Consider the following 13,892-nt stretch of genomic DNA (forward strand, 5'->3'; position numbering starts at 1 on the left):
CAACAATTATTGATTAGTAATCATTGTTAATCATTAATCATCATGCCTGCCACAAATGATACATTTTTAACTTCTTGTGGATTTATGTGGTACAACATCATGCTATGACACAGACCTGTGTTCAGCTATAAGTTAAAACCTAGCCAAGGAAGATGAGTCTGAGTTGACAGGCATGATAGCCAAGCAATCAACAACAATGGCAACTACACACACAACAGTCAGTCCATTTTGAAAATTTGGGAAGCAACCTGAAATATGCTATATGCTATAGATACAGTCATGGCTGCGTGTGCAGTTTAGGAGCAGAAAAGGTGCTGTGGCTATCGGAGCTATAGCAACTGGGCTGTCATTTTCGCACTGATAACAACAATCAAACGGACAACAATGGCATACCTGGCTAGTTTGTCAGACTCTGATCGTGCAGATTATATAGAAAAACCTGTTTTAAGTACTGGTGAATGACTGCCGGACCCTTATTCAATCCCAGTTGATGAATGGCTTGTAGACATGGCCAAGTGGCCACCGATCCAATGGCCAGACATATATGTATCTGATTGAAAAGCCTAGCGTATACAAAAGACAGCCTCTGAGCATACAAATCTCTCGATGCTGTAAATTACGTAGTATGTGGGCATGTGCAACAAATTAGACATTACATCCCTGGTGAGTTTTGTGTGTTAAGAGCAGAGGTCTTACCGAGCCAGCGTCAAAGTGTGAAGGCAAAGCCCTGTGATGCATGGGTGTATGTATTGAAAAAGGTGACATCCTGACAACAAATTGTACATGTATGGCCGGGTAAGTGTCAACCAGGGGGTATACTATGAAGCTAGCTAACTGAGTTAGCTGGATTGCTACTTCAATAGCACCCAGCTGCAAACCCGGAGAAGCCCCTGGCTAGGCTAGGCGAAGTTAGGGATAGGGTTAGGGTGAGTGTGCTATGCCAAGCCAGGGGCTTCTCTGTGGCTGCAGCTGGATCCTACTGTAACTGTTGATTTCGGGGGTTGCTTTTATTCTTTCCAGTCTAGGGTGCAACTGCGACTAGCAACTGCGAGGCAAGATATTAAAATATATGGCCACTTACTAAACTAAAATCTTTGCTATCGCTTCTGGGAACTCAGATTACTAACTAACTAACGTGAACTGAGTGGCTACCGGTAGCCTTTCTGCCCCTGAGATGCGCGTGCACAATTTATGTGACGTTGCTTGGAAACTCATCTATGGAGAAGCTACATAAAGCTCTACAGTAGGGCTGTGAACGCCCCCCCTGCGGTTTGGCGGTTTACCGCCAACCCCAGACACTGTAACATTTTATATTGTTTATCAATATTATATTTTGTATAATATCCTATTTATCAATATTATATTTTGCAATTTTCCCGTGAAATTATAAAGACAGAGAACAAGAGTTAGTAGAAGTAGTTGAGATACAGAGGAGCAAGCGCTCACGAGACAAACGGGAAGGATGCCGACTAGAGCGCCTCGTATAGCCTAGGACTTATAGTTATGAATAAGTAATGAGCAAGACTGGCAGAAAATTGTACTGTAGCTTATTTGTTATAGCCTCTTTATGTTTGATGCCTTCAACACTTATGTCGATTCCAAGTCTGTCCCTAAAGCACCGCTTGTGCAGCTGTTCAAGAGTAATACTGGACCTTTTACACGGGCTGGCGTTGACATTTTAGATTAAAATTTCTCAAACACTGAGACCAAATATTTGGCCTTTAAAGGCCTGTGTTTTCAGAATTCTAAAAAACGAGGATTGTAAATACATTTTTTGCAATTTACTCCCTGTAACATACCCGCAATTTACACGAGTACAATGGGCTACAGGGTGTTGATCGACAGGTGTGAAAGTCTCTCCGTTTCCTTCTCCCTTTTTCCATCTACCAAGTCAGCACCATCAAAACTCCATGTAAAGTAATTTCACACATATGATTACTCACATACCTTTAGAACAACAGTGTGATGGGGCGCACAGAGCTCCTGGACATGAAATGTTGGACAGCCTGCCCGTGGATGAACTGAAAGATTAATTGCGCAATATTGCACTTCTGTATTTCCATGGAATATCCAAACATGAATATCGACAGCTGCTCGTCAGAAACAGACTGTTTTCAGACAAACCATGCCAAGGAACCGCTTCAGAGAAATCCTGTGGGAGTGCTGACTGTGGGTCAGAAGAGAGGAGAGAGACAAATGAGTGCGTAAAAGCACGTTCCCAAAAGGATTTAATGGACAGAGCTCATTATATGTGTATAAATATTTGACATTTAGCAAATGTTATTCATGCTGGTTATTTCCTTTTATTGTATACAATATAACACTGTACGATATGCTATAGGCAATATGAGATGAGTGTGTGCGTAAAAGTACATTCCAAGAATTCCATGAATTCCATGAATTCAGATGATTGAACAACCCTTATAATACCTTATAGTTTGTTACTGTTTAGAATTTAATTGGTTAAGTCCTTTTTGGCATTTTGCTACTCAAGCGCTTTTATACAATAAAGTATACAATAAAACGTTAAAAATAATGCAGTGATGGCGGTAATGAGCTCAACCCCGCAATAGGTGTCATATGACCGCGCTATTGTGGTAGTGTGGTAACTGTCACAGCCCTACTCTACAGTGAAGTAAGTGATGAAATTTTGAACACAATCAATCCCCATGATGGCAAAAACTAGGAAAAGGAGGTTAATTATCCTTTAACAAGAGTCTAACAGCCCCGCAATGTTGAATTTTGTGGAAGCATCCCTACCGGGAATCGGTCTAGAGCCCCTGTGGCACAGAGCTAAAAATATAGTCCTACATAAATTTTTGCTATGCTCCCCCCAAAACTGCAACTATGGTGGGAACAATGTAAATAATCTCACAAATCAGATATTAAGATTACCATCAGGATTCAACTCTGGGTTACCAAGAATGCATTGTAAAATGTAGTGTTGAGGCCAGTAGAGGCTGCCAATCTTCTTGGTGATGGTCTTGTTTGTTTACGGTTATTATACTCAAAATTAATCTAGTAATAATTTATTGAATTGTTAAAATGCTACACGTAGCACCTTCCACATTTGTGGAATGACAAGAAGTCTTGTATCCTGTGAGTAGAGTCAACCTGATCTCACAGAAAAACGTGAAATGAAGATGACTTAAAAAAATCTGGTAGAACACTGTCGCGCCAAATAAAAAAGCTACTGACTATTTCTCACAGGTGCGTAGATTGTACAGTTAGTACATATAGTGATGAGGTTGGAATTGATGCGTATAAATATATGTCCCAAGGCAAAGGCTCACATGATGCTTACAAAAAAGTGAAGTAAGACAAACGTTTCGGTTATGTAACCGTCCTCAGTGTCCTACAAACATATGGACAGACACCCTTTTATCAGCGAGGAGTAGGTCAGGCTATTGTTTTCAGGTGTTACCAATTAGGTCATCATTCAACTCATTAGCCCATATCAATCTATATATCATACATAATCCATTACACACTACAAAGAATAGGTACCGGAAATAATAGGCCAATACATCTTATTAGAAAATTACAATTGTAGAAGAAGAGAAAATCCCCATTGGGAACATGTACTGATCTATACAAAAAATCTAATCATTCCTAGGACTGCCTCTCCTTCATATGGATGACATTGGACCTAGAAGGACATAGGATGTTAATACAACAAATTCACACATTTCGACTTAAGCTGTATCACACATGGATAGACCCTTATAAAAAACATTGTAGGGGTAGTTCCTCATTAAGCCCTTGAGGTTGCAGAGTTTTTAGGTGGAAAATCCACCGACAGGTGACGTCACCACCTGTTGTACTCTATAGTGACATCACCTGGCACAAAGACCAGCCAATAGCAGATTGCCAGTGCAGTACCCTACTTTTCACCATTAGATGTCAGGCTTCACCACAGATTTGGGTGGGGTTTAGTTACTCTTTAACCAAGTTGCTTTAGTTGCCTAACCATAACCTTAACCCAAACCTCAGCCAAAGTTGTTCTAGTTGCCAAAACTTAACCATAACAATTTACAATTTACCATTTGGCAGACGCTTTTATCCAAAGCAACGTACACATGAGATTTTAATACAACACAAGCAAGGATCTAGTCAGGAGAGAACGAGAGTAACTGCCATAAAGCTAAGTTCTAGTCCGACAGGACATAAGTGCCAAGAGGCAGTGCATAGAGTGCATAGAGGCAGATACAGTTTTTTCTTTTTGTAATTACACAGTCCATCAGGTGAGAAGGTGTTCGCGAAAGAGCTGGGTCTTTAGCCTTTTCTTAAAGATTGAGAGGGACTCTGCAGATCGAATGGAGTTTGGTAACTCATTCCACCACCGAGGAACCACAGAAGAAGTCTGGATAGAGACTTAGGGTCTTGTTGTGGTGGCAGCACCAGGCGCCACTCATTGGCAGAGTGTAGTGAGCGAGATGGAGCGTAGACCTGAATGAGGGAGTTCAGGTAGGTGGGAGCCCTTTTGGTTGCTGCTTTGTAGGCGAGCATCAAGGACTTGAACTTGATGCGGGCAGCAACTGGGAGCCAGTGGAGGGATATGAACAGCGGAGTGACATGTGCTGTTTTGGGCTGGTTGAAGACTAGACGTGCCGCCGCGTTCTGGATCATCTGCAGAGGTTTGAGCGTACATGCCGGGAGACCTGCCAGTAAGGAGTTGCAGTAGTCAAGGCATGATATTACAAGAGCCTGTACCAGGAGTTGTGCTGCATGCTCAAACAGGTACGGTCTTCTTCCTGATGTTGTACAGGGCAAATCGACATGACCATGTAACAGAAGCCACATGATCCTTAAAGGTTAGTTGGTCATGTTAGTTAATCATGACACCCAAGAAAGGAATTCAGAGACTTGATTAAAGACTGTGCACTCAAGTATGTTGGAAAGGGAGGGGAGGAGTGAAACCGGCCTGTAATTTTCAACCTGAGATGGGTAGAGTGTAGGTTTCTTTAGCAGTGGGGTAACCTGAGGTTGCTTAAATGCAGTGGGGAACACACCCGTTGTAAGTGAGGAATTGATGATATGTGTGACTACAGTGTTAAGTGTGGGCGAAATGCCCTGCAGGAGGTTGGAGGGTATGGGGTCCAACAGACAGGTAGTGGGACGAGAGTCAAGCAGAAGCTTGAAGACTTCCTCCTCAGTAAGAGGGGAGAATGAGAGGAGTGAGGCCCTGTTAGCTGGGGGGGGGGGGGGGGGGGGGGGGGGCAGACTGAGCTGGTCAGGCTCAAAGAATTGATTACTGATGACAGAAACCTTATCAGTAAAGAAGGAGGCAAAGATGTCAGCAGTGAGCAAAGTGGAGGGTGGAGGTGGTAGAGGGTTGAGGAGTGTGTTAAAAGCTGAAATTTTTTTTCGAGTGTCTGTGGCGCTGCTGATTTTGTCCTGATAGTAAGTGGTCTTGGCAGTTTTTAAATAGGAGGAGAATGATGATAGGAGAGACTGATAGTCACTGAAGTCAGTGGGATCTCTGGATTTGTGCCATTTCCTCTCGGCTGCTCTGAGCCCCACCCATTGCTCTCTGATGACATCGGTGAGCGATGGACTGGGGGGGTGTTACGAGCAGGTTTGGATGAGAGGGGGCAGAGATTGTTAGAGAGGAGCAAAGTGTGTCTGTAACCTCATTGACGTGGAGTGAGGAGAATTCATTATGAGGGGGCATGGTAGCCCCCTCATAGACCTCATTGGAAAGCTGAGCCGGTCTGAGGGAATGGATGTTTCGTCGGAAGGAGACCATTAGCGGAGGAACGTGAGGATGTTGCGGCACAGAAAACGTGAATTTAATAAAGAAGTGCTCTGCCAGATGTAAGGGGGTGACAGTCAGATTTGCAGTTCCGAGTCACAATCAGATCGAGTGTATTGCCAGCTTTGTGTGTGGGAGGGGTGGAGACCTGTTTGAGGTCAAATGAGGAAAGAAGTGAAAGGAAGCCAGCCCCTTGGGGTTTGTCAAGATGGATATTCATGTCCCTCATGACAATCAGTGGGGTGCCATCTTCAGGAATGTCTGAGAATAGCATGTCCAGTTCAACTACAAAGTTCCCCAGCTGACCTGGTGGGCAATATATGACAACCACAAACAGCTTAACAGGAGCGGTAACCATAATTGTATGGTATTCAAAGGAGGAGTTGTTGCTTAGAGGAGAAAGCTTAGTAAATTTCCAGTCTTTGGAAATGAGGGCACCCGTACCACCTCCACGCCCAACAACCTTAACCCTAACCATAAGCAAAGTTGTTTTACTTGCCTAAACTTAACCCAAGGCCAACCTTTGGAACGTAATTCAATTTGTGGTGGAGGAACGTATTTCAATTTTTGGCAGGGGAACGCAATTCAATTTGTGGTGGAGAAACGTTATTTTCGCATAATACGTGTCCACAGCACTTAAATCGTCATTTCGGAGTTCGCGTTCATTTCACATATTTGTGTGAGATCATGTTGTAGAGAGTACAGGTGGGCTTATTAAATAAGTAAATCAGTGATATATTGAGGCACAAGGCCTTAAAGGAATAGTTCACCCAAAAATGGAAATTCTGTCATTATCTACTCACCCTGTTGAGACACAGGTGAAGTTTGTTACTCCATATAACACACAAGGATGTTGCCAGCACAACTGGGGACCGATTCTTTAGAGTACTGTAAAGAGCAAAAGATTATCATAAAATTACTCCATACAGCTTGTGCAGCATGATCCAAGTCTTCTGAAGCCAAACCTATATTTACACCATGATTTAGCGCTAATTTTCACTACAGCCGTTTTTTTTTTAAATACTGTTGTGCGTGCACGCACCCAGACCTCGTGCGTTGTGTGATTCTCCTCCACCTCTGTGTTTACACTGCTATGCACAGGGCTATGTCAAACTAAAATAGCTCTGCTGTGCCGCACTCTGATCTAATATTCTGTCTGTTACCTAGTTGTTGGAGCTTCTCTCCCTAGTGCCGATATTTAAAAAATTGTCAGAGTGAGTTCCTGGATGGTTCAACAGAGAGAAGCATGTGAGACTCTGTGACCAGGCATCATTAGCTCCTTTCACGCATGAAACCTGTAGCGTGCCAGATTGAGTTTGCCGGTAATGGTAGCAGTTTGTGTTGTTCACACAAGACATGCCGTTCCGCCTTTTTAACATAATGCTGCCATTCGCACAATACTGGCAATACTGTTACATTCCACTGTTGTCATTTCCCGGAAATTACGTTTAACCGCCGGAGTCTTTGCAGTTTGAAAACATTGTGGGTTAACCTCTCCGTTCGACCTGACTCCGAGGATCTCTCTTATTTCACCGTCCAATTCCACTTTTTCCTCAAAAAAGTAAAGCTACAGCCCGTTGTATGGTGGTTTGTATTCCATTCGTTTTTCGAACGATGGTCTGGGTGCGTGATCGTTTTTCAAAAAATAGTTAAGACTAGTGAAGACTGACGCTAAATAATGGTGTAAATATAGCTCTTTTCCACTCACTGTGCAATCATTTGGCTTCAGAAGTGGAGAATGCTGCTACGGCGTTGTGCTGGAAACCTCGTTGTATGTCATATGGAGTATCTTCACCTGTGTTTCAACTGGCATGAGGGTGAGTAGATAATGACAGAATTTTAATTTTTGGGTGAACTATTCCTTTAAGTTAGATGTATGACTATACAATGAATATGTGCATTTACAGGTAGCCAGAACAAGACTGATGTAATATGTTCATGTTTTGAATCGTAGTCATAGTAGTATTAATAGTAGTAAGTAGTCAATTCTGGAGGAGACAAATATTTTCTAGGTCGATAAAAGACAGGAACTGCATAATTCTGGAAATTTTCCAAGGTAAAGATGCTGTGTTGGATATTGCCTTGATGTGATTATCAAAGCAGAGCTATGAATCAACGATAACACAAAGAGTTTTAATAAGTAAAACGTACTGCATCACTTTCAGTCATCTTTTCTTTTTTTTGTGCATCTTTTTAGTTCAAAAGAAAGTGTACAATAACCAGCACCAATGAATAAACACACAAACATAATAGTACCCTGTGTATCCTCATGTCCCCCATCCCTTCAACCCCCACCCCGCCACACACATAATGGAAACGAAAAAATAAATAAATGAATAAAAACAGCGACAAAGTTGTAAATAACAATATCATAATATGCCAATGATTTGTAGTGTATGTACATAAGGGATTTTTTTATTTTTTTTTAGATCTAATTGAAAATCGGGCATAGCATTTAATAATAATAATAAAGACAAGGATTTAGATTAAATTATTTAGTGAAGGTATGAATACAGTTCCAGAAGCTTTTCAACAGATCACATTGCCAAAAGACATGCATAAATGTTCCTTGTTTAATTTTACATCTTGGACAGTTGAGGTGAGTTATCTTTGGAAATTTTATGAATCTTTATCGGAGTGAAATAGAAACTTAAAATTAGCTTCCTTGATTTTGTTACTTGTGAAAGAAAAATGTACTCATTCACAGATATTTAGTATTTTAACCCAAAACCATGCCTAGATCTTTTCCTCAAATGTTTAGTAGAGGTAGGAAAGAGGAATGATGGTCTTTAGACAGAATACCATACAAATCACTATTTTTTCCTTTAATTGTAGTGGAGGACATTAATATATCCTCTACTTCAGATAATCCAAACCTAAACTTGTTGATAAGTGAATGGGCAACATTCCAAAATAGATACTTGAAAAAATCTGTTAGGAATGCCATATTCTGGTCAATGAATAATTTTAGTTGTGTCTTTATGAAACAAATCTTTGAGTAGTTTTATACAGTACCTAAATTTGGCCATTTGCATATATTGAATGATGTTAAGTGTTTTGTTAAGATCTGGATTCTGATGAACAGGACAGTAGATAGAGGTACAAATGGTAATACCAAGTTTTATAAGTAGAGTATTAAAAACAGTGAAACACTGATGTTTTTTATCTTATTGAAGTGTTTTATAAATATAAGAGAGTCCAAAGGTAAAGGATAGAAAAGTTTGGCCTCCATCTGAACCCATAAGTAATCCTGTCTCCCCAATGACAAAAACACTACATTCTGTAATTGGGCCGACCAAAAATAATCCTGGAGATTGGGGAGACCAAGGCCCCCCATGGGCTCTGGCTACATGAGGGTTGATAAACTAATCCTTGTTTTTTTATTGCATCAGATACATTCTGAAATATGTTTGTCCAGTGATTTGAAAACAGCTACATAAAAAAAAATGTAATCTTGGGAGAACATTCATTGTTATAATATTTATTCTTCCTAACAGAGATAATGGTACAGTTACATGTATCCATTTTGATGTTCTCTATGAGAGGGATTCAGTTCTCTTTTAACAAATTACCTAAATGTGGTGTAACATTTATTCCCAAGTATTTAAAACCCCCTGGTGTCCGGTGAAAAGGACTGTGCTTATACATTTTTCTGTTAGTGTCATGTGTAAGAGGCAAGCATTAGATTAGTCACAATTTATTTTATATCCTGAAAATCTTTCAAATTGATATACTGTATTATATAAATATGGAATTGAGTCTTCTGGGTCTGTTATATATAGAATGATGTCATCTGCATATAGGGATATTTTGTGCTCACTGTTATTAATCTTCAATCCTTTAATGTTTATATTGTCTCGTACACATGACCCTAAAGGTTCAATCACCATTGCAAATAGCAATGACAACCTCTGGTTAAATAAAAAAGTCAGAAGAAAAAACATTTGTAATAACAGCTGCTTTAGGGCTTTTGAAATTCAGTCATCTTTTCAAGGCGATATTAAACATTTAGGAGACAGTGTGAAATGGTGCAATAGGTGTTCCATTCAGGAGGCTTTCAGCATACTGACTCACAACAATACACACACACACACACACACACACACACACACACACACACACCTCTCTTTCTATCTCTATCCATACCTTGTCTGACAGCCAGTGTGGTTGTATAGACCAGAAACAGCAAGATGTAGTTGAGAAAGCTTTGGAACACTGGGGTGTTCGCATGGAAGTCATCAGCCAGGTATTTGCTGGTCAGACCAACACCACAGACCAGTAACGACAAGACCTGACCCAGCGCTAGGGTCACCAACAGGTCCCTGGGGAGGAGAGGAGAAAGGGGAAAAAGGTAAGAAAGTTGCATTCACTATTGTTTGCTGCAAACAGAAACTAGTCCAATAATACTGCCAATGAGGAACAATTAGACTTGACCCAGTGTTAAGGTGGCCAACAAGTCCCTAGGGAGGATAAGAGAAAGGAGAAAACGTGCTGGTTTACTTATACTTTATTGAAAATGAAAAAAAAAAAAAAAACCATATAAACTATGGCAAGACCTAACCAGGCATTCAGCAAGGAAAAATTAAAGAAGGAGAAAAGGAGGGAGTGGTAGAAGGCACTGTCCAGGAAAAAGTACACTATATTTGAATATGGTTTCAAATCCTTTAACTAACTGAGGTGTGGTTGATTCATTTTGCCAGACATAAAAAGCCTCAAAACAAGATTCATTCACTGGAAAATAATATCAAACCCTGATCTATTATTTTCACCAGGTTTGGACAGCGATGAGAGGTGGTAAGGTATTTTACTGTAAAATAAAAGACAATTACTGGACCTAATCAATGAAAATAGTAAGCTTCACCTTTTTAAGAAGAAAGGAGGGAGATCATTGAGGAGGGTGGGAACGGGGTCTCTTCATAATGCATTATAACTAAACTATAATGACATTTTCCTAATTATTCCCCATTTTCTTCAAATATGTTGTATTTTCTAGAACCCATAATACTACTAACCTATTTGTGCTTTACATGTCTGTATAAGTATGTTGTACAAGTCGTTTTGGTTCTGTGTTTGGATCACAAATCTCTTATGAAATACCAAATCAAGTATCTGAAAAAGTATTTGTTTTTTAGGCCATAAGTGTCTTTAAGGGCCCGAAAAGGGGGTTAAAATATTAAATTAGATTATTATGAAAAATCAAGTGATTCTTCCCCGTAGGTCCAGTGTTTGAATCTTGAATCCATTATCCCTAGTTTAAATGGTGGAGCATTATCATTGATTTTGATCAATTCAGTTTACAGTTTTTTCCTATTGCTTACATCATATGAATGAAACTGTAGTCCACAATGCCAACACTTATGCCAACACCTAAATCAACAAAACACTATCTATTTTTGCAAAAAAAAGTTAGTCAGTTTTGGTTACTTTCACACAAAATACTAATGACAAACACATTTTTGCACAACAGTAAAGTCTTAACACATGATACAAAAATCAAGTCCCACCCAACTAAACTGACATGATTTGGTCACAGCAGACAACAACAATGACAAACAAGTGAAACATGTACAAATGCTAATTGCACAATTGTCCAATCAACAATCAGTCCATAATCAACTATAAAAGAAAGCACCAGTGAGTTGGTGTTTTGAGAAATGAAGGCAAACAGAAGAGAATGAGAGCAGGGAAGACAGAAGAATGGATGAGAACTGATTTGAGAACAGAACTGATTTCCAACAATGAACAGTTACTTTGAGTTCATACATTTTTATATTACATTGAGTTTACACTTTTTTGTATATCATTGTACTGTATTGGTTTATTTTATATATTGTATTTGTCACAAATCCGCCTGCCTCATCTCCTGATCTCTCTGTTCTATTTCACACAGGCTTCGCCCTCTAACGGGGCTCTATTGGCTTAACCACTCATCTAGTCGCCTCAGCGCACTGAAATTTGCATGCACATGCTCAGCCAATCAGGACGAGTCTATTCAACCCTATGGGAAGTCGCTCTATAAATAGTGAGCGGCCCCTCATTCTGCATCCAGAATTTATAGACTTGCTTTTATGTGATGTCGTCTTTTTATCGTCTTATCTTTTTATCTTTTATCTTCTATTTTTATTGTCTTTTTATCTTTTTATCTTCTAGCGTCTTTTATTGTCTTTTTATTGTCTCTTTATTGGCTTTTTATCATCTTTTTATCATCTTTCTATTGTCTTTTTACGTCTTTTATCTTTTTATTTTTACTTTATCTTAATTTTATCTTACTTTTATTTTATTTTAACCTTACTGTTTATGTTGGTTTTCATCTTACGATTATACCACTATTTACTTGAATGTTGCTCCTTTCCATCTCCGTCCCCCTATGAATTTAACCACTGTTTATTATTGTTTAATTGCTTTTAAATTCATATTTTGAGTATTCTGCTTGTATTTTGTCTGTCAAAGCACTTTGTAAACTCTGCTTTTAAAGGTGCTACATAAATAAATTTATTATTATTATAATTACTTTGCAGACACTTTTCTTCAGCGCTCTGAGACGAACAACTCCAAGGATTGTCTCAGATCCTGCCATGATGGATCTTCGCGAAACATGCTTTAAGTGCCAATGGCATCAGCGATACGCTGGATTGCATCAGCTGCAGGTCATTGTCTATGGCGAGGCGCCGGCAGCACTGGGCTCATTTCCAACGCTACAGGTGTTCCCCAGAAATCGAGCTCTGTGATGACACTGAGGCGGAGTGCGGCAGCGGCTCACCTGAGCCCTGCTCTTCTGCTCCGGTCATGGTTCCCGCCACCAGCTTGCTTCCTGAACGCAGAGGAGGAGGAAGCACCATACTGCAGGGAGACAGCGAGGACACCCTCTCTTCCGTCTCCGCTCAAGCTAGCTCCTTCGCCTCCGCTGCCCTGCCTCATCATTCGGTGAAACAGGATTTTCCCACTGTGATGAGGAGGGCCGTCGAGAATATTGGGATACAGCTGCCACCCCCCGAAACCTCACGCTGTGCCGATCAGCTGGACCAGGGTGTGTATCGGCCGGCGACGGAGACCATACCGGTCTTCACCAGAGTGGGGGGGGGGAGTCAGACTTCCCACACTCAATGACGGGTTGGTTGCCCACTTTTCCCCTGTCCCCTCCAACTGGTCGGGGAGGAGAACTGCCAGCTGTCTGTTTCCCATACTGGGGAAATGGCGGAGCAGTGGGTTGTTACATAACCCCCCTTCCGTCTCACGAGCCGCAGTGTGGCAGGGGGCAGGCTAAGTAACATGAACCCACCCGGTTGTTCTATGGGAAAACAGGGTGGGGCTGTGAGAGCCGCTTGCCGTCTTCCACCTGTTTCACATGTTAAATCGGTGGAAGAACATCAGGTCGGTGGTCTGTCTCAGAGCGCCGCTTCTCTCGGCTATGGAGACCCAGGCTTGATGAGCAGGGGGTCTCCGGTGACAGAGCGGCCTCTTACCCAGCTCGGCCAGCGGCCTAGTTCGAGACACCAGCTCCTCCGTGATTTTGTATACAAATTCGGTGCACCTCAAAGACTGCTTACAGACCATGAGACAGAGTTTAAAAATAAGGTACAGTTTAAAGGCATACTGAGCAGGATTTTCCCCCTTGAAATAGCATAAACTCATCCAAAGATTATCCTACTCAATCATTACTTATGGCCCATTGGTAGTGTGTCTGCAGAGAGCCTGCCTTCTGCCTGGATTTTCTAATTTCTGAATGTTCTGGACGTTTCTGAGTGTCAACCTTTTGGCAGCAGGTGTGTCTGGCTGCAACCAAAACCACTGCTAAATCGTTTTATATCTAAAAGTCACATTGGCTACGGTAGTGGTCCCGAACTCTAAAACAGAGCAACTGGTCAAAGCTAGTGTGCATCATGAGCTGGCAGCTGGCTACCATTAGCGTAGCTTCGTTGTAGTAGAAAAGCTGATAGCTAAGCTAACGGCACCTACCTGTCCAACAGAAAACAGGCCAACTCCACGTCACTCTTCATCCCCATCCTCTCCTTCAATACTCTCCAACAGGTGAAAGCCAACCCCAGATTCACTCTCGTTTTGGAACGAGCCTTGTCTGTTTGGCGTTTTGCCTCGCTGTACTTTTTTACTGGTTTTTACCGTTCTGGCAACCGCAGGG

At 41.2% G+C, this 13,892-nt stretch overlaps 1 protein-coding gene across 1 annotated transcript in view; it reads right to left on the reverse strand.

The window, feature by feature from the left end:
* Positions 1-13,892, reverse strand: part of slc35f1 (solute carrier family 35 member F1) — a 160,230-nt gene that overhangs the window by 95,158 nt on the left and 51,180 nt on the right. Inside the window, exon 2 of the mRNA XM_071906362.1 lies at positions 9,902-10,077. Within this exon, the coding sequence (XP_071762463.1) occupies positions 9,902-10,077 (176 nt within the window). The remainder of the gene's footprint in view (positions 1-9,901; positions 10,078-13,892) is intronic.

Source organism: Centroberyx gerrardi, chromosome 18 (assembly GCF_048128805.1).
Source record: "Centroberyx gerrardi isolate f3 chromosome 18, fCenGer3.hap1.cur.20231027, whole genome shotgun sequence".
NCBI classification, from domain to species: domain Eukaryota; kingdom Metazoa; phylum Chordata; class Actinopteri; order Beryciformes; family Berycidae; genus Centroberyx; species Centroberyx gerrardi.